This window comes from Gobio gobio (genome assembly GCF_949357685.1).
Source record: "Gobio gobio genome assembly, chromosome: 4".
In the NCBI taxonomy this organism is placed as follows: Eukaryota; Metazoa; Chordata; class Actinopteri; order Cypriniformes; family Gobionidae; genus Gobio; species Gobio gobio.
In genome coordinates, this window is record NC_137100.1 from 39,484,552 (window position 1) to 39,508,806 (window position 24,255).

Here is a 24,255-nt window from a genome sequence, read left to right on the forward strand (position 1 = left end):
ACACAGCTAAACTCAAACAGGATGCACAACGTTAATCATGTTTATACAATCCTAAACTGCTAAAAGTGCAGATTTAAAAAAAAATAAAAAAACATGTGAATGAATTTACCTGTTCATGTGTTTTGCAGCAGTGTGCTAATGATATAGGAGTAACCGGTTTTGGTTCCAGAAACACCTCCCTCTCACAGACATAACACCACACCCTGAATGTGGTCAAGTTTACTGTCAGATTGTGTTTTTTGGCCTGGAAAAAGGTAAGAAGATGATGCACACATGTACAAAAGAACAAAAACAAAATTATATATGGATGATCCCTAGATAGAATGAATGCTTAAATAGAATGAAAGAGTACACAGAATAATTAAATGACCAAGCAAACTGTAAGAATGTTACCTGTGCGTGTATAGTACTGTGATCAGAATATGATTCTCCGCAGCCTACATAGGGACAGTCACACTGTGGGCAAACCAGGACAAAGAGAGTAATGTCGTCAGCAAGTCGTTTCTCATATTCTCATAAAACCTGACACCAGCTTAGAAACACCTGCAGCACAACAATTATTCCATTTATTTGCTTTTTCGAACATGCTGTCTTTAAGTAATATGACAGTTTGTTCTGTGTAGCTTATTAGTTCTACAAAAATATTACATAATGTATTTATTACAGTGTTTACTTGGCCATTGGTGCTTGGCTTCCGATGATTGCTGCTTGTAGCTATATATAGAAATTATGCTTTACATGCATGATCTGAAAAAGATACAGCTTGAATCACCACTATTTTGTTTTTGCACATCGTTTAATGTTGAAGATGTCTAACAAAAATGTCTAATGCCTAAAAAATGTCCAATATCAAACCAACTGCACCGTTGGTTTGTATCAAACGTCTATCAAACGGAAATGTCTTTTTGTATCTAGATCAAGAGAAAACAACTTTTATGCCGAGATCACGAGAAAACAAGAAAGGAAAAATAATAATGCATGGCCACTTCCATAGTACGCTGCTGCTTTAGTACACAAAGAATCTTACAGCTATGAAGACATATGTAAGAACTTATAAAGAACACTTTATTGTCTGCCATCCCATTCCCAACACAGCCCGTTTTGAGTGTTTGTTCGGAGAGTTCCAACAACAGCCAATTCATGCTGTGTTCATGCGCTTGCGCTGTTCTGTCCATTATTCAAAGCCATAATCAGAGAAGAGAAGAAATGTTGTTGCAAAAGGAAGGGGAAGTTATTTTGATTAAAGATTATAAGGGCACATGAATTAAAAAATAATAATGATAGTGGCTTTAAATAAATGTTCTGGGCCTAATCTTAAAGATGACATTCATAAATCTTTCTACATGCTTAAAATCTATTGTACTTGTATGTTTTCAAGGGAAATGGCTCCTTACCTGTAGACATGCCCAGAGGTTTGGTCCACCTACCCCACATGACTGACACGTACCCTTGAGTAAAAATAACATGATAAAATTCAATACACAGCACTCATAATACATTTAAGACTTAAATATCAGCCAAAACAATTCTAACCTTTGATTTTTGAATAAGTTCCTCTTTAGTAATTTCACCAATAATGTCCAAGTGAGGACAAAGATCCCCGCTTTCAGTCATCTTGATTTTGACGTCACTCTATTGCAAAACACAGAGAATTGACAACTACTGATACACCTCTGCACAGCATCAATACAATCAACAGCTGTGAGGTTGTTAGGTTAAAGTACATCCCCCAAAAAGAGAAATTAAATCATCTATTTAGCCCTAAATGTCATTGGTTTAAAAACTGACTTTCTATCTTCTGTGGTTAACAAAAAGAAATATTAAGTCAGTTACCTTCTACGCAATTTTTTTTTAATAAAATTATTCTTCTAACATTTCCACTTGTGTTCTACATAAGAAAAAAAGATATAAAAGTTTGGAAAATTACGAGGGTGAGAAATGTGGACATAATTGCATTTATTGGTGAACTGTCCCTTACAAAGTATAACCTTCTACAGTCTTAATATCAGTGTGAAAGAGAAAATCTACCATCAGTGAATCAATTATTCAAAATAATAATGAAAGAAGAAAACAGGAATAAAACTCAGGCTGAGCACGTCTACTTAATATGAGATGGCACCAATGTGAGTGGGTGCCTGAAACTCTCAGGAGCCCAAAACTGCTGTTTCATGCGCCAAGCACGGCTGAAGGATGCATTCATCGCAAATATCACCCCGTCCATTGTTACAGTGGAATAATGCACAATAACACATTATAAAAAATAATCAGTAAATCTGCTTTTCACACGAAAAGTAGCTTTGACAACTCCGAATAGAAACTGAAAAACAATAATATTCATGTGAACCAGACTCGCTATTCATCATCGAAAAAGAATCTAAAAACATACGGATTATTTCTGCTGCTTCTTCTTCAACACAATACAGTTCCACTAAATGTCATCGTCAACCACTCAAAAAGCCGTTTTACATCACGATCTTTGCAGAATAAACAGGCCATATTTCCACTCGGGCTGCAAGACACTTTTCATGCGCTCGGTCGACATGATGTTATCTTGACAAATAAACAGTGACACTTCGCTTCAACCGAAGGAAAGATAAAAACAGTTATTTACCTGTCAGACATAAACAAAAATAACACTCATAGATGATCATTTTATGCCAATCTGTGGTGTTTGTAACAGAGGTGGGTAACAGTGTACTAAACAGCATCCATACTGAATATAGCATGAGTGTGCGTCACAGCTTTGACGAGAGCCAATGAATGCTTTCAGCTGTTTCATCTGATCGAAAACTATTTTTTATTTGCTTACACTATTAAAATTAATATACTACTTGTTAGGCTGTTCATGTTTTAAATGTTTTTGTTGTTATTTTTTTACTTTGTTTTTCTATTCATAGAAGTAGCTGATCTTGAACAAGTCTCTTCATCCCCCCATAGTCGCTTTACTCCGTTAAACGGTTATATGGAAAACAGATGAGCTGATCTTAGATCAGCTGTTAATACAGTAATTGTGACGTCAGCGGAAGTCTCGGGAAATGTGGAGAGAGGTCCGTCGCTAAACACGGACCGTCGACGCAGCGTACAGGCTTGTGAAGGGATACAGTAAACATTAAATATAAAGATTTAAATAGTTCTTTGAAATCATGCCATCGGGTAAGAATTTTAGGAGGAAGAACGAAGACTCATCCGACGAGGAAGATGATGAGACCAAAGCCGTGGTCAGGTACGTTAGATATGTTTATCACATTCAGGCCAAATATATACAGTAGCTATACTAAATTTAGCCACAATAGATCAACCGAGCTACAGAAAAGCATTTATATAAGTGTCAGATTAATTTAGAGGCAACATGCAGATGTATTTTTATATATAAAAATATGTTTAAATATGTTACATTTAAATTTGTTTCTCAAGGTCCAAACTAGATGAAGCCAGGGAGCTTCAAAGTCTACGAAAAAGGCAGCATGGAGTGAGGTTGGTCAGCAAACCTAGTCTTATTTTTTTGTACAGTGTTTTTCATTTATATTTTTTGTATACAAAATAATGCATGCTGCTTTTTCATTTTATTCCTCCAGCATTGCAACATTACTTGTAGGAGAGAAACTTCCTTTGGATGCTGAGCTTGAGGTATGTTTTTTTTTTTTTTACATTTTGTAGTACAATGAAGGTATTGCAGTGTTATATATCTTATGAACTAACAAATAAATGGGCAAAATATCGACATTCCCTGTTTTGTGCATTAGGATGACCCATTTAAACTGAAGACTGGAGGTGTTGTTGACATGAAGAAAGTTAAAGACAGAAACAGAGAACTGTAAGTGTTATGTATGTTATCATGTTTGCTTTTCATTTAAAGTTGGTGGCTTTTGTATTTCACAAGTTAAATAATGAACTTCTATTCTTCACTTTAGGGTAGTTGATGAAAACGACCTGAATCTTGGTACCTCCTTTTCTGCCGAGACTAACAGACGAGATGAAGATGCAGACATGTAAGTTCCTATGTGTGCGTGCAATCCATCTGCATTCTTAGAGTTTCTGAATGATGATTTGTCTTCATTGGAAATTTTGCCTCTGTTTATGTTTTATCTTCTCTCCCCTTGTATGTGATTTAATTTAGGATGAAGTACATTGAGACTGAGTTAAAGAAAAAGAAAGGCATGGTGGAGGCAGAGGAGCTGAAGGTGAAGGCAAAGAATCCAGAGGACCTCCTGTACGAACTTCCAGAGAGCATCCGTGTCAATTCTGCCAAAAAGACAGAAGAGATGTTGTCCAATCAGATGCTGAGTGGGATTCCAGAGGTGGATCTGGGGATAGAGTAAGTAAAGACCAAAACTAATTTAGACATTTTCCATTGATGGCATCAGATATTTTTATCTGTAGTCTGGTTAATTAGACCACCCGAGCTATGGATGCCAACTCCAAAACCCTCTTTTTTTTCCATAATTTTAAGTGCAAAGATAAAGAACATCATCAGCACAGAAGATGCCAAAGCAAAGCTGCTTGCTGAGCAGAGGAATAAGAAGAAAGACAACGGGACCTCCTTCGTTCCTACTAACATTGCAGTGAATTACGTCCAGCATAATCGCTGTAAGTGTACTGTACACATATACTTCCGTTCCTTTGAAGGTTTGGGGTCAGTAAGATTTTAATGTTTTTGAAGTCTTTTGTCTTCACCAAATACTGTATGACAGTATTGTGAAATATTATTACAATTTAAAATAACTGTTTTCTATTTTAATAATTTAAAAAAATGTCAATGTCAATTCTGTGTTGATTTGCAGCTCAAGAAACATTTCTTATTAGCAAGGTTGACAACAGTTGTGCTGCTTAATATTTTTCTTTAGGATTCCTATATGAATAGAAATTCCAAAACGTTTTATCTTAGATGGAATGTTTTGTAACAAAGTATTCGTCCTTCAATAAATAATCCATCCATCCATCCATCCATCATCTTCCGCTTATCCGGGGCTGGGTCGCGGGGGCAACAGTCTAAGCAGAGACGCCCAGACTTCCCTCTCCCTAGCCACTTCCTCCAGCTCTTCCAGGGGAACCCCGAGGCGTTCCCAGGCCAGCCGGTAGACATAGTCCCTCCAGCGTGTCCTAGGTCTTCCCCGGGGCCTCCTTCCAGTGGGATGTGCCTGGAACACCTCCCTGGGAAGGCGTCCAGGAGGCATCCGAAATAGATGCCCGAGCCACCTCAGCTGGCTCCTCTCGATGTGGAGGAGCAACGGCTCTACTCTGAGCTCCTCCCGAGTGACCGATCTCTAAGGGAGCGCCCAGCCACCCTACGGAGAAAGCTCATTTCGGCCGCCTGTATCCGTGATCTTGTCCTTTCGGTCATGACCCACAACTCATGACCATAGGTGAGATTAGGAACGTAGATTGACCGGTAAATCGAGAGCTTTGCCATACAGCTCAGCTCCTTCTTCACCACGACAGACCGGTACATCGACCGCATTACTGCAGAAGCTCCACCGATCCGTCTGTCAATCTCCCGTTCCATCCTGCCCTCACTCGTGAACAAGACCCCAAGATACCTGAACTCCTCCACTTGAGGCAGGAACTCTCCACCAACCTGAAGTGGGCAATCCACCCTTTTCCGACTGAGAACCATGGCCTCGGACTTGGAGGTGCTGATTCTCATCCCAGCCGCTTCACACTCGCCTGCAAACCGTCCCAGTGCACGCTGAAGGTCCTGGTCTGAGGAGGCCAACATGACAACATCATCCGCAAAAAGCAGCAACGAAATCGTATCGTCCCCAAACCGGACCCTCTCCGGCCCTTGGCTGCGCCTAGAAATTATGTCCATAAAAGTTATGAACAGAACCGGTGACAAAGGGCAGCCCTGCCGGAGTCCAACATGCACCGGGAACAGGTCTGACTTACTACCGGCAATGCGAACCAAGCTCTTGCTCCGGTCGTACAGGGACCGAACAGCCCTAAGAAGGGGGCCGCCGACCCCATACTCCCAGAGCACCTTCCACAGGGTGCCACGAGGAACACAGTCGAATGCCTTCTCCAAATCCACAAAACACATGTGGACTGGTTGGGCAAACTCCCATGAAACCTCCAGCACCCTGGAAAGGGTACAGAGCTGGTCCAGTTTTCCACGACCGGGACGAAAATCATACTGTTCCTCCTGAATCCGAGGTTCTACTATCGGCCGAATTCTCCTCTCCAGTACCCTGGCATAGACTTTCCCGGGGAGGCTGAGAAGTTTGATCCCCCTATAGTTGGAACACACTCTCCAATCCCCCTTCTTGAAAAGAGGGACCACCACCCCGGTCTGCCAGTCCAGAGGTACTGTCCCCAACCGCCATGCGATGTTGCAGAGGCGTGTCAGCCAAGACAGCCCCACAACATCCAGAGACTTGAGGTACTCAGGGCGGATCTCATCGCCACATGGAGCTTTTTAACTAGCTCGATGACTTCAGCCCGGGTGATGGACGAGTCCTCCTCCGAGTCCCCAGCCACTGCTTCCTCAACGGAAGACATGTCGGTGGGATTAGAAGTATTCCTTCCACCGCCTGACAATATCCCCAGTTGAGGTCAACAGGTGCCCATCTCCACTGTAAACAGTGTTGGTAGGGCACTGCTTCCCCCTCCTGAGGCGTCGAACAGTTTGCCAGAATCTCTTCGAGGCCAACCGATAGTCTTTCTCCATGGCCTCACCAAACTCCCCCCGGGCCCGATTTTTTGCCTCCGAGACTACCCGGGCTGCAGTCCGCTTGGCCTGCCGGTACCTGTCAGCTGCCTCCGGAGTCCCACAAGCCATCCAGGCCCGATAGGACTCCTTCTTCAGTTTGACGGCATTGTTTACTTCCGGTGTCCACCACCGGGTTCGGGGATTGCCGCCTCGACAGGCACCGGAGACCTTACGGCCACAGCTCCGAGCGGCCGCGGCGACAATGGAGGTGGAGAACATGGTCCACTCTGACTCAATATCTCCAGCACAGAAATCCAATAACAGAACACCGCTTGGGTTCAGATCAGGGGGACCGTTCCTCCCAATCACGCCCCTCCAGGTGTCACTGTCACTGCCCACGTGGGCGTTGAAGTCCCCCAGTAGAACGACGGAGTCTCCAGTCGGAGCACTTTCCAGCACCCCTCCCAGAGACTCCAAGAGGGCCGGGTACTCCGCATTGCCGTTCGGCCCGTATGCACAAACGACAGTGAGAGACCTATCCCCGACTCGAAGGCGCAGGGAAGCGACCCTCTCGTTCACTGGGGTGAACTCCAACACATGGCGGCTGAGCTGGGGGGCTATAAACAAACCCACGCCAGCCCTCCGCCTCTCACCAAGGGCAACTCCAGAGTGGTAAAGAGTCCAGCCTCTCTCAAGAAGTGTGGTTCCAGAGCCCAAGCTGTGCGTGGAGGTGAGCCCGACTATCTCTAGTTGGTACCTTTCGACCTCCCGCACAAGCTCAGGCTCCTTCCCCGCCAACGAGGTGACATTCCACGTCCCTAGAGACAGATTCCGTGTCCAGAGATCGGGTCGTCGGGGCCCTCGCCTTCGACTGTCGCCCGATCCACTATGCACCGGCCCCTTACGCTCCCTCCTGCAGGTGGTGAGCCCACAGGAGGGCGGCCCCACGTCACTCCTTCGGGCTGAGCCCGGCCGGACCCCATGGGGGGAGGCCTTGGGAGACCCTACCAGGGGCATATAGCCCCAGACAAATAAATAAATAATTATACAAGGTTTTTTTTAATATATATATAAACCAATGTACTGTATCAGTAAACCTGAGTGTATTTTATATTCAGAAGTATGGGTTTTTTTTTACTCATCACATCTAGATTTAGTTCAGTTTTATGAATTACAGCTTTGTCTATGCCTAATGTTTAAACGTGTAGATTTCTAACATTTAGATTAATATTTTCAATATTTTCTATCCTTCCCTAAAGGAGAAATGTTAAGTCATTGTTTGTTTTTCTCTCAAGTCTATCATGAGGATGTAAATGCTCCCCAGCGAAGAGTTCACAGAGAAGAGCCCAAAGCCAGGCCCCTACGAGTAGGTGACACTGAGAATCCGGCACCCGAGGGTAAGAACAGAACGAATAACTATTTTGCTTAATTGACAGATTGAATTGCATTTTGAATGAATTTGTTGTTGTTGTTTTGTTCTCCAGCCTCACCACCCAACTTCCGCAAGAGACCGAATAACGAGAAGGCCACAGATGACTACCACTATGAGAAATTCAAGAAGATGAACCGACGATACTAATCCTCCACCTTTGTTATAGTCAACTAGATTGACTTTTTTGTGATGTAAATATTTTTTTACTGTTAATGAATATCCTTATAGCCTACGGTCATAAAACATTTTACAATAAAACTTTCCCCAAAACATTGATAGTTTTTGCAAACTTTTAAAAATAGAACATTTTGGTTTAATAATTATGTGCATGTTATAATGTGTTTCAGTCTCATGTGGAACAATTCAACAAAATTGATTGACCACTACATATTAATGAAACCTCATTTTTTATTATTAAAGGTTATTTTTATTCTACAGAATTTCCTAATGAGATGTCTTGTAACAACCTAAAATGGAGAGGTCATCCACAGCAATAAAATATGTATATAAGAAAAGAGAACATTTCCTTGGCAGTCACATTTTGAAAAAAAAAATAATAAAATAGAGCATTACAGTGCATATGTACTTGCATGTAGTGAACATATAGTGAAATTTAACAGTGTTTTTGTTACTTAAATAGAGCAGCATGTTTACAAAGTCCTAGTTTCTATCAGCATATAAAACACCATGTCCTTTACACAAGTTTGATTACAGAATTGATCTGTACTTTTGTTTTGAAGAACAATTATGAAAATAAAGTATAGCAGTTGTATTATCACTCAAACTATAGGCATTATATGTAGCCAATAAACAGTCAGGAAAAAAAACACTATTATACCACAGTTACTTACAACTAAGTTACCCAGTTACAATACTGAAATACTACTTATAAGAAATGTTCTCTATTAATTCAGTGTCATTTTTGCAGGGAAAAAAAATCCATTAAAGTAGTTCTCTAGATTTGCAGTCTACAGCTGTAGACTGTTGCTTATTAAGATGGCAGGTTGCTTTGCTGTGAAATCTAACTGATCCATGAAGGAAGCCATTGGTTTTTCACGACTGCTCACTAGTGCTGCTGCCGTGCATGGACTCCTGGGTCCCCAATTGGTCTGAATCCTCTGGGTTGGCATGTGAAAGGTCAGAGGTCGTCTCGGGGGACCCCCAACTGTCCCGCCGATGAAAGGCCTCACAAAGTGGCAACTCAACACCATCCCACTGTCCACAGCTAGAAACGTTATACACACACGTTACACACAAGCACACAAACTAACATTTCTACTGTCCACTTCTGCCTAAAAACACACTCCGTAATAAATTAGGAGTATATATATTAATAATGAACATTAGTAAGGGACACATACACAAAACTTATAAAGAACTGGGAAAGGAAGCCTAAGCAGGGAAAGAAAGTTGTGAAAAGCATTATTCAGGATTGCTACTAACATTGATTGGAAACGTGTGGTCACATGGTGTCCTTTGAGTTGAGTTTTGGTCTGTCAGATCACGTTACTCTTCTGTTTGCTGTCTTTCGGTGCATTGAACAGATGTGTGTAGAGTATAATAATAGAATTGCTCAATAGTTGAAAAGCGAAAGGCTGTAAGCAGCAGAGAATTTAGACTATGAACTCAACAGACAGAGGCAGAACATAAATTCCAAATCGGAGGCGAGCAAATAATAGATCGGACACTAAATGTGCTCTCGTTTCTATCTGGTTTATTTATGTCATTTGAAATGACCAGTTGGTTTGTGGAAAAACCGACAAATAATCTGATACATTTTAAACAGGTACTTATGTGACCAACACTATTTCTACTGAATACGTCACCACAAAGAAACATAATGTAGTGAGATTATAAACCACTGAGGAAAACAAATGTTTTTTAAATGATAAATATTACATTTCGAACTTGACACATATGCCACTGAAAGCTAAAATATTTTGCCAGTTACACAATCTTCAATTAGTTTAACAGAGAAAGAAAAAAAAAACATTGCATTTATGAATTCTCAAAAAAAGTATCTTGATCTTAACAATTTTCTTCCAGTAAGCAAATTAATATGATTCTTAGAAGTAATTTATACACCACTTACAGCACCCTATATTCTTTTCTTTTATTATTCTAAAGTGCAACTGAACATTGTGTCCAATCAAATATCAAATTACATTTTATTTTTCATTTATTAAATTATTTCCATAATAACCCAATAAAAGTGTCTCTTCACATATAACTATTAATGTTACAATGGTGCGTTTCAAAGACAGCTTAAATTTATCTAAAATATTTAAAAAGACAAATGATCCAGATTTATCCTAAACTAATCTAAAAGAAATTAAATAAAAATCAGACCAGCACCAATAATAAAAGTAAATACACATCCTGATTCCTGATTGCAAAATAAAGTAAATCTTCTAAAACACAATTGATAAAGGCACCTAGAGGAGGAAATATTTACATGCACTTATATATGTAAAACAGAAGGGTTTTCTTTTACAAAACCAGTTATAAGGAAAGTGCTTTATAATGTCTTTGGTGTGACTGCAATATGGATGGATATGACAATATGGATATATGGATTTTGCTATATTAGAAGCATAGCAGAAACAGATATGATCATGTCTGGCTTGTTATAAACATGACAAGTGGAATAACACTCAACAGTATTTAAATTGTAAGCGATTCTTACTACATGACTGAGTTGTGTGAGAGAATACACTCTTTCATTAGCTATATGCTTACTTGCAAGAATGAACACTCTTATTAAGGCACAATGGTATGCTATGTGTATCGGAGGAACAAACTAGCAAGATGTAATAAAACATAGGGCAAACCAACAAGGTTAGCACATATTTTAGTAAAATGATCAACGGTCGGAGCCAATATTTGGTTGTGCAAGTTAAAAATATCTTTATAGACATATTAATGGCTCCATAAATCACCCTGTGTTGTTTTCTTATGATGTACATATGCATCAAGTATATGGCGTTGGTAAGCAAGGGAAGGCAGAGGTGACTGCACACGTTTGGGATCACTGGTCTATTTGTACCTGGAGGAGTAATACTCTTCCTCGAGCTCATACAGGTCGATGGCAATCTCATCACGCAGGGAGATGAGCTTCTTGTCGCACTCCTCCTGCAGCGTGCGCAGCTGCTGGTTGCGGAGACTGATGGCCTCATTGACAGAGGGGAAGTCATTCAGGATGAGGAACTGCTTCAGGTCCGAGACGAGTTTCATGAGAGACTCTCCTGCACGTACCTTAAACACAAACACATTGAAGGGTTAGTTCACCCAAAAATGAAAATTCTGTCTTCATTTACTCACACTCATGTCATTACAAACCCATAAAACTTTCATTCATCTTCAGAACACAAATTAAGATTATTTTAATGAAATCAGAGAGATTTCTGTCCCTCCATTTAAAATCTATTCCCTTCAAAATGTAAAACGGTTGTAAAATAAACCCATATTACTCCAAGTCTTAAGATGAAACATGGTTGCTTTATAAGACGAACATCTTTAATTTATTTATTCAGATATAAACATAGACCACATCAAGTATGGTAATTTATGAAAGCTTGACATGCAATAAGGTGTCACGGCAACACGTGAGGTTTACCAATGAGGTTTATTCTCGCGTGTCACAGTACAATTGAGATTCTGTTTACCATATTTAAGTGCTCTATACATATATACTCTGACCAATGGTTTACAATCTGTTATGTAAATCATAAATATCTCCGTTTTAATTAAAAATATCTTCATTTGTGTTTGAAAATGAACAAAAATCTTATGGATTTGGAATGACGTGAGCGTGAGTAATTGATGACAGAATTTAGATTTTAGGGTGAACTATCCCTTTAAATGTGTTAACTGTTAATGTCACCCAAATCTGAGGTGTTTATTTATCTCCATCACTGTAGATCTTACAATGTTGGCAGCTCGCACATGCATTTCATAGTGGTCCTGCTCAGCTTGTGTCGCCCTGAAAACCTGAGTCTCATCTTCCACCTGATTGATGAGATAACCAGATTAGTGTCACCTTTAGCTATATCATACCAATATGAAAATCACACAGCACAATGCATGCCAACTTACCTTGGCAGTTTTGATTATTTCCGTAAAATTGTCTAGAATTGACCTGATGTCATCTTTAAGTCTCTTGTTATAGTTCTGCAGTAGAGACTCTTTGCTTTGCGGGAGGACTCTCTGTGTGGTCATCTCAGCGCTCTTCAGTCACACTTTACTTAATGCTAAAGGAACTGAAACAACACTTTATTAGAATTACAATTAATTATCACACAAACTGCTAAGTTACTAAACATCCAATAAACAGGCATTGTTGCATTTACATATTTTCTTATGAAATTGTGCTAAAAAATGATGAAAAATCATGGAATTATATACTCATTTTACCCTTAATAATAGTCTACTGGTAATTGCATGTTTCATACTAGTAGTTAGAAATTAACCCTATGTAGAGAGTTTTTACATTTCATACTGTACATTTGTAAACCCTGGTTTAAAGTAGTTCTGCATATTTAAGAGCGGTACGTGATGGCTAACGTTACGAGAGTGGATTTAATAATCGCCCGTCCGTCTGTGAAAATGTATATTCTGGCTATTTTGAGAAACACGTAAAAGTGGAGCCAAGAGTACGGTCAGTTATTCAACGCAATTAAATTAATGCCTTTGCGAATGTCTCCATTCGAGATTTATTTTGTTTCTCTCAGACACAGTAACTAAACAGCGACTGTACATCATGCATGAATAATAGAACCGTGTAGGTACTATAGCTTAAATTTTAAAAAGAAATCGCTACTTACAACTGCAAGCATTCTTCTAATATCTTTACAAATAAACATGAGCCTCCCGCTTTGTTCTGTCGCATATAGATGACGTCAGCATTACCAAATGTCGCGGTAGTTAAATTTCCCACAATCCTCTTCTTCTTCCTTTCCGTCTGAACCAACATGGTGAGTGTTGGATGGTTTTGATTGGGAAGACTTCACTCTTTAAAAATCCTTAAGCATCCTCTTTTGGAGGGTGTTTTAGGGCTTATACTATATCGCTTATGGAAAATAAAGCACCACCGCTTGCTCTCTGAACAAGAATTGTGATCGTTTTAAGTATGTAGATGAAGAATTATGAGAACTTCTGTGAGCTGTAGCGACCGCTTGCTTAATGTCAGCAATGACGCCTCGAGATGTGGCGCCTTTAGACCGTAAGCCTTTAATTTTTCTTATTCGTAGTTTTGAAACGGGCTCACTCTATTATATTTTTAACAACACGTTTATTATTACGAGGAACTCAACAATGCAATCGAAGGCTAACATGTTAGCGGTTTGCTTTGTAGGCCAGAAATGAATCGGATCGGCCCGCTGGTGGTGCTTAAACACAAGCGTTATTTATTATACACCATTACACGCCAGTTTGTCAATTCATAATTTTCTAATTGTGGTTAAACGAAATGCAGTGCTCTTAGGTAAGCGTTTATAATGCAACGCTAAATTTGTACAAGTTGCTACAACGCATGTCACAACACAAGTTGGTGTATTTGACCATTAAGGGTTTTTTTCTTTTTTGTGGCTTTTGCAGTGATGTCTTGAATTTCTTCACCTGAACTTTATGTAGAACTCCTATATTTTAAACTGAGCAAAAGCTAAAATGCTGTTTCTGTTTAATTGTCTGCGCATTGTGGATGAACTCATGTTAAGTAATGTGTCTTTCCATAGCCTAAGGGAAAAAAGGCTAAGGGGAAGAAGGTGGCACCAGCCCCTTCAGTGGCCAAGAAGCATGAGGCCAAGAAAGTCGTGAATCCCCTGTTTGAGAAGAGGCCCAAGAACTTTGGCATTGGTGAGTAACAACCTGGAGACCAGTCATTTGAAGTGTGTAACAGTCAAATAAGTGCAGATGATGTTACGAATATTTGCTATCTTAACAACTATGCAGACAATCTCCCACCAAGATCTCTGATGCACAAATGCCTTGAAATCAATTGGCTTTGTTAACCCTAATGCCATTTATTGCTAATCAAAGTCGTGCACTTTGATCTTCAGGTCAGGACATCCAGCCGAAGCGGGATCTGACCCGATTCGTCAAATGGCCACGTTACGTCCGGCTCCAACGGCAGCGGGCCATTCTCTACAAGCGTCTGAAGGTTCCCCCTGCGATCAACCAGTTCACCCAGGCTCTGGACCGCCAGACCGGTGAGGCATTCACTTGACTGGAGTCTCTTTTGACAGTCTGATGATATCTGTACAACAATGCTTATAGAGGTCTATGATGGTGGATTTTGCCAATACAGTAACTAAAAATAGAAAATATTTACTGAAAATCAGTAATAGGAATGAAGACTTTTTGCTTAATGTAGGAGTGCTGTACTTTTAACAGCGTTAAAATGAACAATGAATTAACCCTGATAAAATAAATTCACAATGTAATTATAGGGTTAGTTCTCCCAAAAATGAGAATTGTCATTTACTCACCCTCATGTCATTCCAAACCCACAAGACTCCTGTTCCGAACACAAATGAAGATTTACTGGGAGCTTTCTATTCCTCCATTGATGGCCTACGCAACTACCACTTTCAAGGCCAAGAAAGGTAGTAAAGACATCATTAAAGTAATCCATGTGACACCAGTAGTTCAACTTCAATTTTATGAAGCGATGTGTGTTTAATTTACCACTTTAATTACAACTTTCTTTGCATGTTCACAAGAGCACCACGACATGCGTTGACACGTTACGTGTTTTTTGCTCAAACAAGGCACTTGTCGCTTTTTGTAATTGAAGTTAAACTGCTGGAGTACTTTAATGGTGTCTTCACTTCCTTTCCGGGCCTTGAAAGTGGTAGTTGTGTTGACTGTCAATGGAGGGACCGAAAGCTCTTAGATTTCATTAAAAATCTTAGTTTGTGTTCTGTAGATGAATGAAAGGCTTACAACATGTGGGTGAGTAATGATAGAATTGTCATCTTTGGGTGAACCATCCTTTTAAATGTAAATTTCAAGTGGCATGGTCTCAGAGGAAATTAAACTATTGCAATTCTAATTTTCTTACAGAACCAATAGTTCCACCAGCTAATCGCTAACAACATTGATCGGCCTCTAAATATTTTATTTTAGACCTCTGGCATTTTTAGAATGTTTTTTTTGATGTGCAGATGATGTGAAGAATATTTGCTATCTGAATAGTTGATGTGGACAATTTCCACCAAGATCACTGATGCACTGTTATATGTTGTATTGATGCTTAGGAATTGTACTGTAATAAGTGTTGCCTCAAGTTAGTCCTAAATTGTTAGCTTGGAGGTCCTTCTGGCATTATTTGCTAGATTTGATTGCTGAACTAAAATGGCTTTTACATTTACACTTTAAAATGTTAATTTTACCCTCTGTAGCTACCCAGCTGTTCAAGCTGGCCCACAAGTACAGGCCCGAGACCAAGCAGGAGAAGAAACAGAGACTGCTGGCTCGTGCTGAACAGAAGGCTGCTGGAAAGGGAGACGTTCCCACAAAGAGGCCACCAGTCCTCCGTGCAGGTGGGTCTTTTTAAAAGAGCGTATTTTCCTTCAAGACACTGAACGGTACAATCCTTTTCTGAGTTGCACTCATTTGTACATGGCTTCCATCTCTCTCAATTAGTAGTTCTCAACCTTTTTGACTCCAAGGCCTCCTTTTGTCCAAGACAATATTCAAAGGCCCTCCTGTCTTAGCTGAAGTGCATCTCTGGTCCTTTTTTTTCTTCATTTTATTGAACAATATTTAATAAGTTAACTGTTTTCCTAGAAGTTGAGGCCCCATAAGAACCAGTGCTTTTTTCTCTTTTGACACTTGTTGTTTCTCAGGTGTGAACACAGTGACCACGCTAGTGGAGAGCAAGAAGGCACAGCTGGTTGTTATTGCTCACGATGTGGATCCCATTGAGGTACGTTTCTCTCGTTTGTTCTTTTTCTACAGGATAGACATCATAAATTGTTGTGGTTGTCTGCAATGATGTAATGAATTTCTTCACCTGAATTCAAGCTGAAGATTAAAATGAGCTTTTTAACCCTGAGCAACAACCACTTAATGTCTCGAGCATTTCTGTAACAATTCTTCAGAATTGTTTTGGCTTCTGGTTTGATTGTGTATGCAGGGTTTGTTTTCTTAATTGATTTAATGTGTAATTTGTAGCTGGTGGTGTTCTTGCCTGCTCTGTGCCGTAAGATGGGTGTCCCATACTGCATTGTCAAGGGAAAGGCCAGACTGGGCAGACTTGTGCACAGAAAGACCTGCACTTCGGTTGCCTTCACACAGACCAACCCGTGAGTAACGCCGCTTTCATGTTTCACTTTACTGTGCTGCACATCGTATGGCTATGATGTCTGAATTTCTTCAACTGAACAACCGTGTGGCTTCAAAATGAGCTTTTTAACCCTGAGCAAAATGATTTGCAGTTACACACTAATTTAGGCATTATGGACATAAGACCCTTACATTAACGTTTTGTATTTGTCTTTCCCTCCCTTTAGTGAAGACAAAGCAGCTCTTGCTAAACTGGTGGAAGCTATCAAGACCAACTACAATGACAGATATGAGGAGGTTAGTTTGTTGCCTGCTGTGGTTATAATTGCTGAAACTAATACTACTTTTTTATTTATTGATTTGACATTTTTATAACCTAATTGATTTCTAAATCTAATTTCTTCTGTTTCAATTTTCTTTAGATCCGTCGTCACTGGGGAGGCAATGTCCTGGGTCCCAAGTCAACTGCTCGCATTGCTAAACTCGAGAAGGCAAAGGCCAAGGAGCTGGCTACCAAACTTGGTTGAGGTTCCATCTTGTTTAATAAATAAAAATGTTCACACAAGTATATTGAGTTTGACTGATTCCTTTTTATATTATTTTTATTTATATATATATTATATAATTTTTTTTTCTTTGTCAATACATTCAAATGAAGAAAAAAATGATTTGTATAAAATTACTGAAATCGTTAAAATCAAACCACCTAGTAGAACTGGTTTTCAACCTTTTTTCTTTTCTTTTTTTATACTCAAAGGGCTCCCATTGTCCATGTATTGCCCTCCAGTGCTCTTCTGCAATTTGTGCAGTTTGAGTAAAACCTTTTGGAAAAATGTATTTCATATAAAAATTGATAGTATTTGTGCATTTTTCATAATAAATGTGAAATTCTTTAACCTTTTTAAATTCACTTTTAAAACCTATTTTTCCAATTTAACCAATGCATAAATGACAGTTAATTTTCAGGTTTATGCTCTGTGATTAACTGGATGACTACTGCGTAAATATAATTTAGTACCATAAAATCCCCTAAAAATACAAATTGGATCAAGAAACTGTAAAGTGCATTTCATTGCATTTAACCGCCACGTGAAGAGGTACTGTCATACACCAATTGGACTGCACAGTATTATTTAAGTTGAAAACCTATTTAATCCAGTATTCTTGTTGTAATTGACAACACTACTTGTTTTCAAACTTTTTATTAAACTAGGTGTTTTAATAAGAATTTAGCAATTGTACATTCTGATCTCATTCTAAATGTTTTTCAAAAAGAACTTCAATAATATTTGAGGGGTATTTGTCATCTTGTGGCCTCCTTGGATGTTTGCTGAGGCTTAAAGTTTGCCTTTATAACCTTTATCATAGCATGAAGGTTTCTTTAACTAATTCATTATTTTATTAGACCACAAATCCACATCTTAACAGCATTTGGTTCAACATTAGAAGCGCTTTATTATTCTACAATACATTTTTACAAGTTCAAAGTGCTGCAATTTTTTTTATAAAGCAATACGCTTGATGAATTTTGCATACCACATGTAGGAGGTAGCAGCACACAGTCCATACCTAAAAAAGCAATACATATTCAGTTAAAGAACAGTTCACCTTAAGTTAATTTATGAAAAATCAATATGAAATCAAATTGTTTTAAAGTAATTGTTTCTTTTTCAATTCAAGGATAAAACATGATTTATATAAAAATAACTGAATTTAGCAATCCAGACAAGTAAAGCATGTTTTGAGGCATGACAATAAATTAGTGAAAAAGAAATTTGTTTAACAAACCATGTGATGACATATTGCATGTGTTCATTTCTCAAGGCCACTCTTGTCTGCCCTCCTATTGGCCCACCAGGTATTGTGCTGTCTGAATGAAACAATAGTTGAAATATTTTAACTGACTCATTCATTTAATAGGATGTGATCACATCAGTAGAACTTTTTAGTATATTAAGAGCTGCTCTAACCAAACACCGCATCAATGAAGATCTCCTCAGCACCAGTGACCTTCGCCATGGCCTCCAGGTCTCGATAGTGCCACCTATTTGCCTCCACATTGTTTTGAGGGACAAATGGTTTCCGCTGCTCAGTTAAACGCACCACGCCAACAAGATCCACATCCTCAGTCACCTTTTAGAAAATATTAACACCCCTCAAAAATAATTTAACATGAAGAAAGATTAAGATAATGTAATAAAAAAAAATCAAAAATTCTAATAGGTAAAAGACATTTTTACCTGTCCCTTCATCCTGGTTTCTGGTCTGATCTTAGCTTTGGGTACATAACCTCTGTTCACCAAGATAGTGATCCTAAAAATTGATCCAGAAAATGTTTACGCCCATTTCAGAGTGAAAGGCAAGTGAACATATTTAAGTGGAATTTTAAAATTGATTGTGTTTGTACCCCAGATCGGTACAGTAGAATGGTGTAATGACATTAGCTCCGCTCTCTGCACTGGAGGAAATCCTGCCTGCGTCCCGGGCCTCTCTCTCGGGGTCCACAGGGGAGCGGGGCAGGACATACATCTCTTTTGAGTGATCAAAACACCCACGCACCTTCACTCGCCTGTACTCCAGCTGTTTGATTTCCATAGAACTGTCACAGATTAAATCACCAGTTCATCACAACGTCTAAGCTTAATAACACAAGAGCATATGACACACGGATATGAGAAGGCACAGACTCACTCTATGGGCAGTGGGATAGGCTCTGAAGTCGTCAGGCTCTGAAGATCACGGATCAGCTCCAGCTTCCACTTTCTGCGTTTTAACTACAAAAAAGCTTTTAACAAACAGCAAATAGATTTTTAACAGATAAACACCACCCTCCTGCATGTACCTGCCATGTTCCAAGACAAAAGGTGGTGGCAGGTATCAACAAGAGAAGCCACTTCAGGAAGGAGTCTTCTCCTTTCTCCGTTCTCGCAACAGTGGAACTTGACCGCTGACTAAACCTAGCTAGGTTACCTACGGAAAAAAACAGCACTTTAAAAATCAGAAGACTGAAAGTTTTACCAAGTATAATGCCTGAAAAAAAGACAGCTATATTTTTGTCACTAGCCTACTAGAAACTCATTCTAACTGTTAACCTTTTTTAACACTACCATTCAAACGTTTGGGGTCAGTAAGAATTAAAAAAAAAAAAAAAACGAAATTAATACTTTTATTCAGCAAGGATGCATTAAATTGATCAAAAGTGACAGTATACCTTCACATTGTTTTAAAAAATCTTTTGTGGTTTCCACAAGCAATGTTTTCAATATTTAGAATAATATTGATGATGATAATAATAATAATAGCCTAAATCTTTTTTGAGCAGCAAATCAGCATATTAGAATGTTTTCTGTGACATTAAAGAAAATGTAGCTTTCCATTAGAGGAATAAATTACATTTTAAAATATATTAAATTAGAAAACATTTTAAACTGTAATGACTTTTCACAATATTACAGTTTTTACTGTATTTTTTATCAATAAATGCAGCCTTGGTGAGCATAAGAGACTTGCCTAACACTAAAAATGTTGCCGAACACAGAGTTTTGAACGGTAATGTAGTCAGTCTAGTCAATAATTAAGAATATAGTAAATGAGAAAACTAAACAGAATTACACAGGAGCACTGGGTCATCCTGACGTCTGAATAAACCCTGTCGTGTCACAAACAGGGTCCTCTTGGGTGAGATGAGAATCTGAGAAAAGAACAGACGAACTGTCAAGAATGAATTACAAACATGTGATAAATACACTTTATTTTAATGGAAAACCGCTTTATGAGGAGGGAAAAATTAAAATGAACTTACACTTCCTCGAATGATCTTACTTGTATTATTAGAGAACATCAGCATTAATCTGAAACCGCTCATGTTAGCTGAAATTGTTGTAACTGTGAGGTCGACTACATAACAACGCTTTCAGGGGAATGATTTCAATGTAACCATTTCCGGGAAACCTGAAGCATCATCATACGCATGCGCAAGATCATCCACACGTGGGGCATGTTTCTGAATACGGTGAAGTTAATAGGGCTGTCGTATACAGTCCTCATTTGAAGGCTTTTATCCGATTCAGTTTGTAATTTCCAAGGGGGTTAAATGCCTTTATTTTCATTCTCCAGCTTATGAAACGCGGTTAAAACATCACAGAAGTTGTGCGGTGAAATTTCGATTGACGGTTTTGATTGTGCGAGGTAAATATTTCGAACACGTTAAACGCATAATGATATGTTTATTGCATTTATTAGTTAACGTATTTGCTATTGTTATCATAAAATACTGCATAGCTTTCACACCACACGGACTTTGCTAAAAATCTTAAGTAATATGTTTACCTATCTGCATCTGTTGCATTTATTTATTTGTCTGTTTGTGCTTTTGTAATAGGAAACATGGCCAGCCTTGCTGCGAAGTATGATTACCTAGAGAAGTTGACACGTAAAGTATGTGTGTCTCAGAAAAAGGAGCCAAAGAAAAGACCCTATGGTAATGTTCTGCATTGTTAATGACGCATTAATGAATTAGTGAATACTGAAGTCACCTGCAGCATTGGTGAAATTGTTATTGGTGGGTTATTTATTTGTTCATGCAACGTTTGAATTTTCAAGTCAGCAGTTGAACAAGCACAAAATCACTTTTTTTTGTTAATTATAATTACTAAAGTTGTATTAATCCCCTTTTAGTTCCATTCCAAGGCAGTGGGGTTAAAGATGGTGCTCCTCCAAAGAAGAAAAAGAACAAGCAAAATCCAACGAAAGGAGATAACATGAATGCAAGCAAAAATAAGACAGTTTCAAAGAGCACTCAGCCTGCAGTACCTCCCACTCAGAGAAAAACTGTTCAGAATGGGATTTCAGAGACACAAAAGAAGCCTGAGGGTAAAACAACTGTTTGTATAGAGAGAATATTAGTTCATTCCGAATGCTTTATTATTGTTGAATGTTAATGCGTTTTAACTGATGCATCATGTTAGGTGGAACATCACAGGAATTTGATGCTGTAGACATTCTTCGTCAGAGGCTCCACCAGAAGATTGAGGAATCTCGTGGACAGGTACGTGCTCCAGTTGGACTAAAAGATTAAAAAAATGGAAGAAAATGTAATGTCTGTCAGAGTGTTATTAAGTGTTAATATGCTGAATCGATTGTTTTCTATGGGTCAGAGAAATAGCGTAAATTGTTCATAAAAGCTACATTATGATGTTTTTCTTCAAAAACATGGTAAACATTACTTTTAAGGCACAATATGTACTTTTTGCTGCTAGAGGTTGCTTATTCAAAACAAAGGCTTAGCTTGATGACGTCTTGATTTCGTGGAATCATGGGAATTTTAGTCTTCACCTCTACAGCCCGTGGAAAAGAATCCGATGGGACTCAGGCAGAAATCATATTCGTGGATGAACTAATATATTAAAGATTTATTAACGTTACTGTAATATGAAGTAGGGTGGGGCTGAAAGTCGTTAGAGCGGAATGAGGCTGCTGGAGAATTTGCTATTGAGAGACAAGCACGACACCTGTCTCGAGAGCAGTGGAGCTTTTATTATGCCACAGAAGACCGATTCTGCTTCTTCCAGTCATTAGTATGTGAGGTAACGCAGCACTGTTTTATCATAGATACATTTGGGTGTGTTGAAAGTTAAGTTATAATACTATTCTGTGTGTTCACCCGCCGGCTACTATGAGACACTTGTTGCACACTGCAGTAAGCTAGATCGATATTAGGCATGATAATACATGGTAAATCAAGAAAACGAGATTTAAACATTAAGACAAACTGTGTTGAGCTATTAGCCTGACAAGCCAGAGCCACATCAAGATCTTGGGTCTGGGAACACGCGGGATAAACGGTTGTCTTTCAAATTCCCTCTGCACGCAATAGGATAGCACTACAACCAACCAGAGCAACGAAGAAGGTGAAGCAGAGCTAGTTGATAGATTAAACTTTTGCCATATCCGGTTGGCAAAACTCTGAACACATCTTCCTTTCTTAAGAATGACTCAGTTCCGTTCTTTGTTCTTTCCTCAAAGAAAAGCTGAACTCCAAGTCTTCCAGAGTCGCGGCCAAAGTCGATTCGAAAGACCGCTGTTCGCCAGCTTCTTTGTTTACGAGTAGCATGCGGAACCGCAGCAATTCTGTCGTTATTATGTTAAGCCCGCCCACCGACTCTATACACGACGTGATTGGCCTGACCAGAGTTTTGTTTTTCCAGCTCGTAAGCCAACGGAGAGTTGCTAGACTACCCTGGCTGCAAATTAGATTTTCTGCCGCTAGGATGCGTCTAGATTTCTAGGCTATTGAGCTATATAACAATGATACATTTTCTGTCAATGAATGTATCCAAATAGTTGCTCACCTGTCTAATAAAACATAATATATTATATGGTTAAAATTGCTTTTTTTCTGGATTTTTGGAAACATTTGGGATAATGTAAGTACACAAGGCAACCAAATGTTCTAGTGGTTTTTGGACATTTTAATCGGTAACACTTTACAATAATGGTCATTAGTTAATATATTAACTAAAATGAACTAACCATGAGCAGTTCATTTGTTACTGTATTTGTTAATTTTGGTTATTGTTAGTTAATAAAAATACAGCTGTTCAAGGTTTGTTCATGTTAGTTCACAGTGCATTAACTAATGTTAACAAGATTTTAATAATGTATTAGTAAATGTTGAAATTAACGTTAACAAAAATTAATAAATGCTGTATAAGTGCAGTTCATTATTAGTTCATGTTAACTAATGTAAACTAATTAATCTTATTGTAAAGTGTTACCTTTTAATCCAAAAATCTTCCATATTGTGCCTTTTAAATAAAAAAAATAGGAGAAATTAAGAAATGTATTTTATAACCCTTTTAAAAGGTTTTATTCCAAATCTTTGTGCTTTTTTCAGGGCCCTCCTAAAGATCCTTCCTCGGAGGAGGTGAAGAAGAAACGAGAAAAACGAAAAATAGAAAGGGAGCGTCGGAAGAGGAAAAGGAAAGAGTTTCGAATTAAAAAGTTAGCTGATGCTGCAGCTTTGCAGGCAGGAGAAGATGACAAAGAAACAGCAGAACCCCAACTGCAAGTCAGCTCAACATCGAGCACGCCGGCCAAAAAGGAGCAGAGCTTCATAGTCTTCAACAAGATGGAGGTTGGAGAAGAATATGTGGACAAAGGAACAAAGCTGATCCAGAATAAAAAGAAAAGGAAAGTGAAAGGAATGCTTACTCCGCTCACTGGCAAGAACTACAAGCAGCTTTTAACGCGGATTGAGGCGAGGAAAGATTACCTGGAGCAGCTAAAGGAGAAGGATGAAGGCAAAGCAAAAAAAGAGGAAGAGAAGATGAAGTGGACCAATGTTCTCTACAAAGCTGAAGGCATGAAGATCAAAGACAATGAGGAACTCTTGCATGTATCATTGAAGAAGAAGGAGAAAAGGAAAGCTCAGAAGAAAAAGAAGTGGACAAAGAGGAGCCAGCAAGTTGTGGAGAAGATGCAAAAGAGACAAGACAAGCGGAAAAGGAATATTAAGCAACGCAAGGATGCCAAGATAGAGAAGCGCAAACAGAGAGCAAGAAAAAAGGGCCGTGTACTGGCTGGGGATCTCAAGAAGGCCGACTTATAGGCAGAAAGGGTGAAAAGAAGTGAGGATTTGTGATGAATGCTCTTGGGATAACGGAATTTGCCTTGTGCTTAGGACTGAAAGAGACCTTTTAAAAAATGTAACACATTTTTTCACAAAATTTCATTGTAAAGAAATCTTTTGTTTTCTATTGTCATTTTTAAGATGTCAGCTTTATAAAGAGAATTCTTTGTGTCCATATTTTGTGTTTTATTATTCTGTCAAGCCAAGGTTGGAGACATTTATCTACATTTACATTAAGTGGTTTAGCAGACGCTTTCATCC

The 24,255-nt window shown here is 38.8% G+C and overlaps 6 protein-coding genes across 13 annotated transcripts in view; 3 read left to right on the forward strand and 3 right to left on the reverse strand.

Annotated features, from left to right (window-relative positions):
- usp20 (ubiquitin specific peptidase 20) overlaps positions 1–2,730 on the reverse strand; it is a 37,654-nt gene extending 34,924 nt beyond the window's left edge. For 2 of the 3 annotated variants that reach the window (XM_079815185.1, XM_079815187.1), the window contains exons 1-5: positions 2,612–2,730; positions 1,534–1,632; positions 1,395–1,448; positions 394–456; positions 110–244 (exon numbers count right to left, since the gene is read on the reverse strand). In XM_079815185.1, the coding sequence (XP_079671311.1) occupies positions 110–244; positions 394–456; positions 1,395–1,448; positions 1,534–1,614 (333 nt within the window). In that variant the 5' untranslated portion in view covers positions 1,615–1,632; positions 2,612–2,730. Of the gene's footprint in view, positions 1–109; positions 245–393; positions 457–1,394; positions 1,449–1,533; positions 1,633–2,386; positions 2,562–2,611 lie in introns of those variants that run through there. The other variant, XM_079815186.1, reaches the window with a different exon arrangement.
- cUnh9orf78 (chromosome Un C9orf78 homolog) lies at positions 199–8,686 on the forward strand. The gene is made up of 10 exons (XM_079815188.1): positions 199–254; positions 2,898–3,223; positions 3,415–3,474; positions 3,576–3,627; positions 3,744–3,814; positions 3,912–3,989; positions 4,118–4,315; positions 4,451–4,587; positions 7,942–8,043; positions 8,131–8,686. The coding sequence occupies exons 2-10, from the start codon at positions 3,144–3,146 to the stop codon at positions 8,223–8,225; spliced, it is 873 nt and encodes a 290-aa protein (XP_079671314.1). The 5' UTR covers positions 199–254; positions 2,898–3,143; the 3' UTR covers positions 8,226–8,686.
- med22 (mediator complex subunit 22) lies at positions 8,363–12,996 on the reverse strand. Of its 5 annotated transcripts, none has more exons than XM_079815189.1 (5): positions 12,902–12,996; positions 12,174–12,337; positions 12,006–12,086; positions 11,125–11,333; positions 8,363–9,303 (listed from the first exon to the last, which is right to left on the reverse strand). In XM_079815189.1, the coding sequence occupies exons 2-5, from the start codon at positions 12,294–12,296 to the stop codon at positions 9,132–9,134; spliced, it is 585 nt and encodes a 194-aa protein (XP_079671315.1). In that variant the 5' UTR covers positions 12,297–12,337; positions 12,902–12,996; the 3' UTR covers positions 8,363–9,131. The 5 variants fall into 5 exon arrangements, with proteins under 5 accessions (XP_079671315.1, XP_079671316.1, XP_079671318.1 ...); XM_079815190.1 differs by having other exon boundaries at positions 8,472–9,303; positions 12,174–12,328; positions 12,902–12,978; XM_079815192.1 differs by lacking the exon at positions 8,363–9,303 and having other exon boundaries at positions 9,772–11,333; positions 12,174–12,348; positions 12,902–12,978.
- Positions 12,997–13,018: 22 nt separating this feature from the next.
- Positions 13,019–16,930, forward strand: rpl7a (ribosomal protein L7a). Its single transcript, XM_079813696.1, has 8 exons — positions 13,019–13,051; positions 13,811–13,931; positions 14,135–14,284; positions 15,479–15,619; positions 15,926–16,005; positions 16,254–16,384; positions 16,592–16,661; positions 16,787–16,930. The coding sequence occupies exons 1-8, from the start codon at positions 13,049–13,051 to the stop codon at positions 16,889–16,891; spliced, it is 801 nt and encodes a 266-aa protein (XP_079669822.1). The 5' UTR covers positions 13,019–13,048; the 3' UTR covers positions 16,892–16,930.
- Positions 16,931–17,794: 864 nt separating this feature from the next.
- surf1 (SURF1 cytochrome c oxidase assembly factor) lies at positions 17,795–20,298 on the reverse strand. 2 transcript variants are annotated; one of them, XR_013816377.1, is made up of 9 exons: positions 20,167–20,298; positions 19,977–20,055; positions 19,207–19,334; positions 19,056–19,138; positions 18,772–18,963; positions 18,605–18,677; positions 18,335–18,497; positions 18,153–18,230; positions 17,795–17,933 (listed from the first exon to the last, which is right to left on the reverse strand). XR_013816377.1 is itself a non-coding variant. In XM_079815204.1 (9 exons), exons 1-9 carry the CDS (start codon positions 20,227–20,229, stop codon positions 17,867–17,869), a joined length of 930 nt encoding a protein of 309 aa, XP_079671330.1. In that variant the 5' UTR covers positions 20,230–20,298; the 3' UTR covers positions 17,795–17,866. The 2 variants fall into 2 exon arrangements, 1 of the variants encoding a protein (XP_079671330.1); XM_079815204.1 differs by having other exon boundaries at positions 18,153–18,234.
- Positions 20,299–20,352: 54 nt separating this feature from the next.
- On the forward strand, positions 20,353–24,171 carry surf6 (surfeit 6). Its single transcript, XM_079815203.1, has 6 exons — positions 20,353–20,376; positions 20,481–20,552; positions 20,746–20,844; positions 21,042–21,236; positions 21,332–21,411; positions 23,260–24,171. The coding sequence occupies exons 3-6, from the start codon at positions 20,751–20,753 to the stop codon at positions 23,971–23,973; spliced, it is 1,083 nt and encodes a 360-aa protein (XP_079671329.1). The 5' UTR covers positions 20,353–20,376; positions 20,481–20,552; positions 20,746–20,750; the 3' UTR covers positions 23,974–24,171.
- The last annotated feature ends 84 nt before the right edge of the window (positions 24,172–24,255 follow it).

Excerpts from the sequence above, each read along its gene's own strand:
- surf6 (XM_079815203.1), top strand. The coding sequence starts at position 20,751 with ATGGCCAGCCTTGCTGCGAAGTATGATTACCTAGAGAAGTTGACACGT. Across the intron at positions 20,845-21,041 it reads GCCAAAGAAAAGACCCTATG|TTCCATTCCAAGGCAGTGGG; the intron begins GTAATGTTCTGC and ends ATCCCCTTTTAG. Across the intron at positions 21,412-23,259 it reads TTGAGGAATCTCGTGGACAG|GGCCCTCCTAAAGATCCTTC; the intron begins GTACGTGCTCCA and ends TGCTTTTTTCAG.
- med22 (XM_079815189.1), bottom strand. The coding sequence starts at position 12,296 with ATGACCACACAGAGAGTCCTCCCGCAAAGCAAAGAGTCTCTACTGCAG. Across the intron at positions 12,087-12,173 it reads AAATAATCAAAACTGCCAAG|GTGGAAGATGAGACTCAGGT; the intron begins GTAAGTTGGCAT and ends CTCATCAATCAG. Across the intron at positions 11,334-12,005 it reads ATGTGCGAGCTGCCAACATT|GTACGTGCAGGAGAGTCTCT; the intron begins GTAAGATCTACA and ends TTTGTGTTTAAG.
- rpl7a (XM_079813696.1), top strand. Across the intron at positions 14,285-15,478 it reads GGCTCTGGACCGCCAGACCG|CTACCCAGCTGTTCAAGCTG; the intron begins GTGAGGCATTCA and ends TACCCTCTGTAG. Across the intron at positions 16,385-16,591 it reads GCCTTCACACAGACCAACCC|TGAAGACAAAGCAGCTCTTG; the intron begins GTGAGTAACGCC and ends CCCTCCCTTTAG.
- cUnh9orf78 (XM_079815188.1), top strand. The coding sequence starts at position 3,144 with ATGCCATCGGGTAAGAATTTTAGGAGGAAGAACGAAGACTCATCCGAC. Across the intron at positions 4,316-4,450 it reads GAGGTGGATCTGGGGATAGA|TGCAAAGATAAAGAACATCA; the intron begins GTAAGTAAAGAC and ends CATAATTTTAAG. Across the intron at positions 8,044-8,130 it reads TGAGAATCCGGCACCCGAGG|CCTCACCACCCAACTTCCGC; the intron begins GTAAGAACAGAA and ends TTTGTTCTCCAG.
- surf1 (XM_079815204.1), bottom strand. The coding sequence starts at position 20,229 with ATGAGCGGTTTCAGATTAATGCTGATGTTCTCTAATAATACAAGTAAG. Across the intron at positions 18,498-18,604 it reads AAACCAGGATGAAGGGACAG|GTGACTGAGGATGTGGATCT; the intron begins GTAAAAATGTCT and ends ATTTTCTAAAAG. Across the intron at positions 18,235-18,334 it reads CTTCATTGATGCGGTGTTTG|ACAGCACAATACCTGGTGGG; the intron begins GTTAGAGCAGCT and ends TGTTTCATTCAG.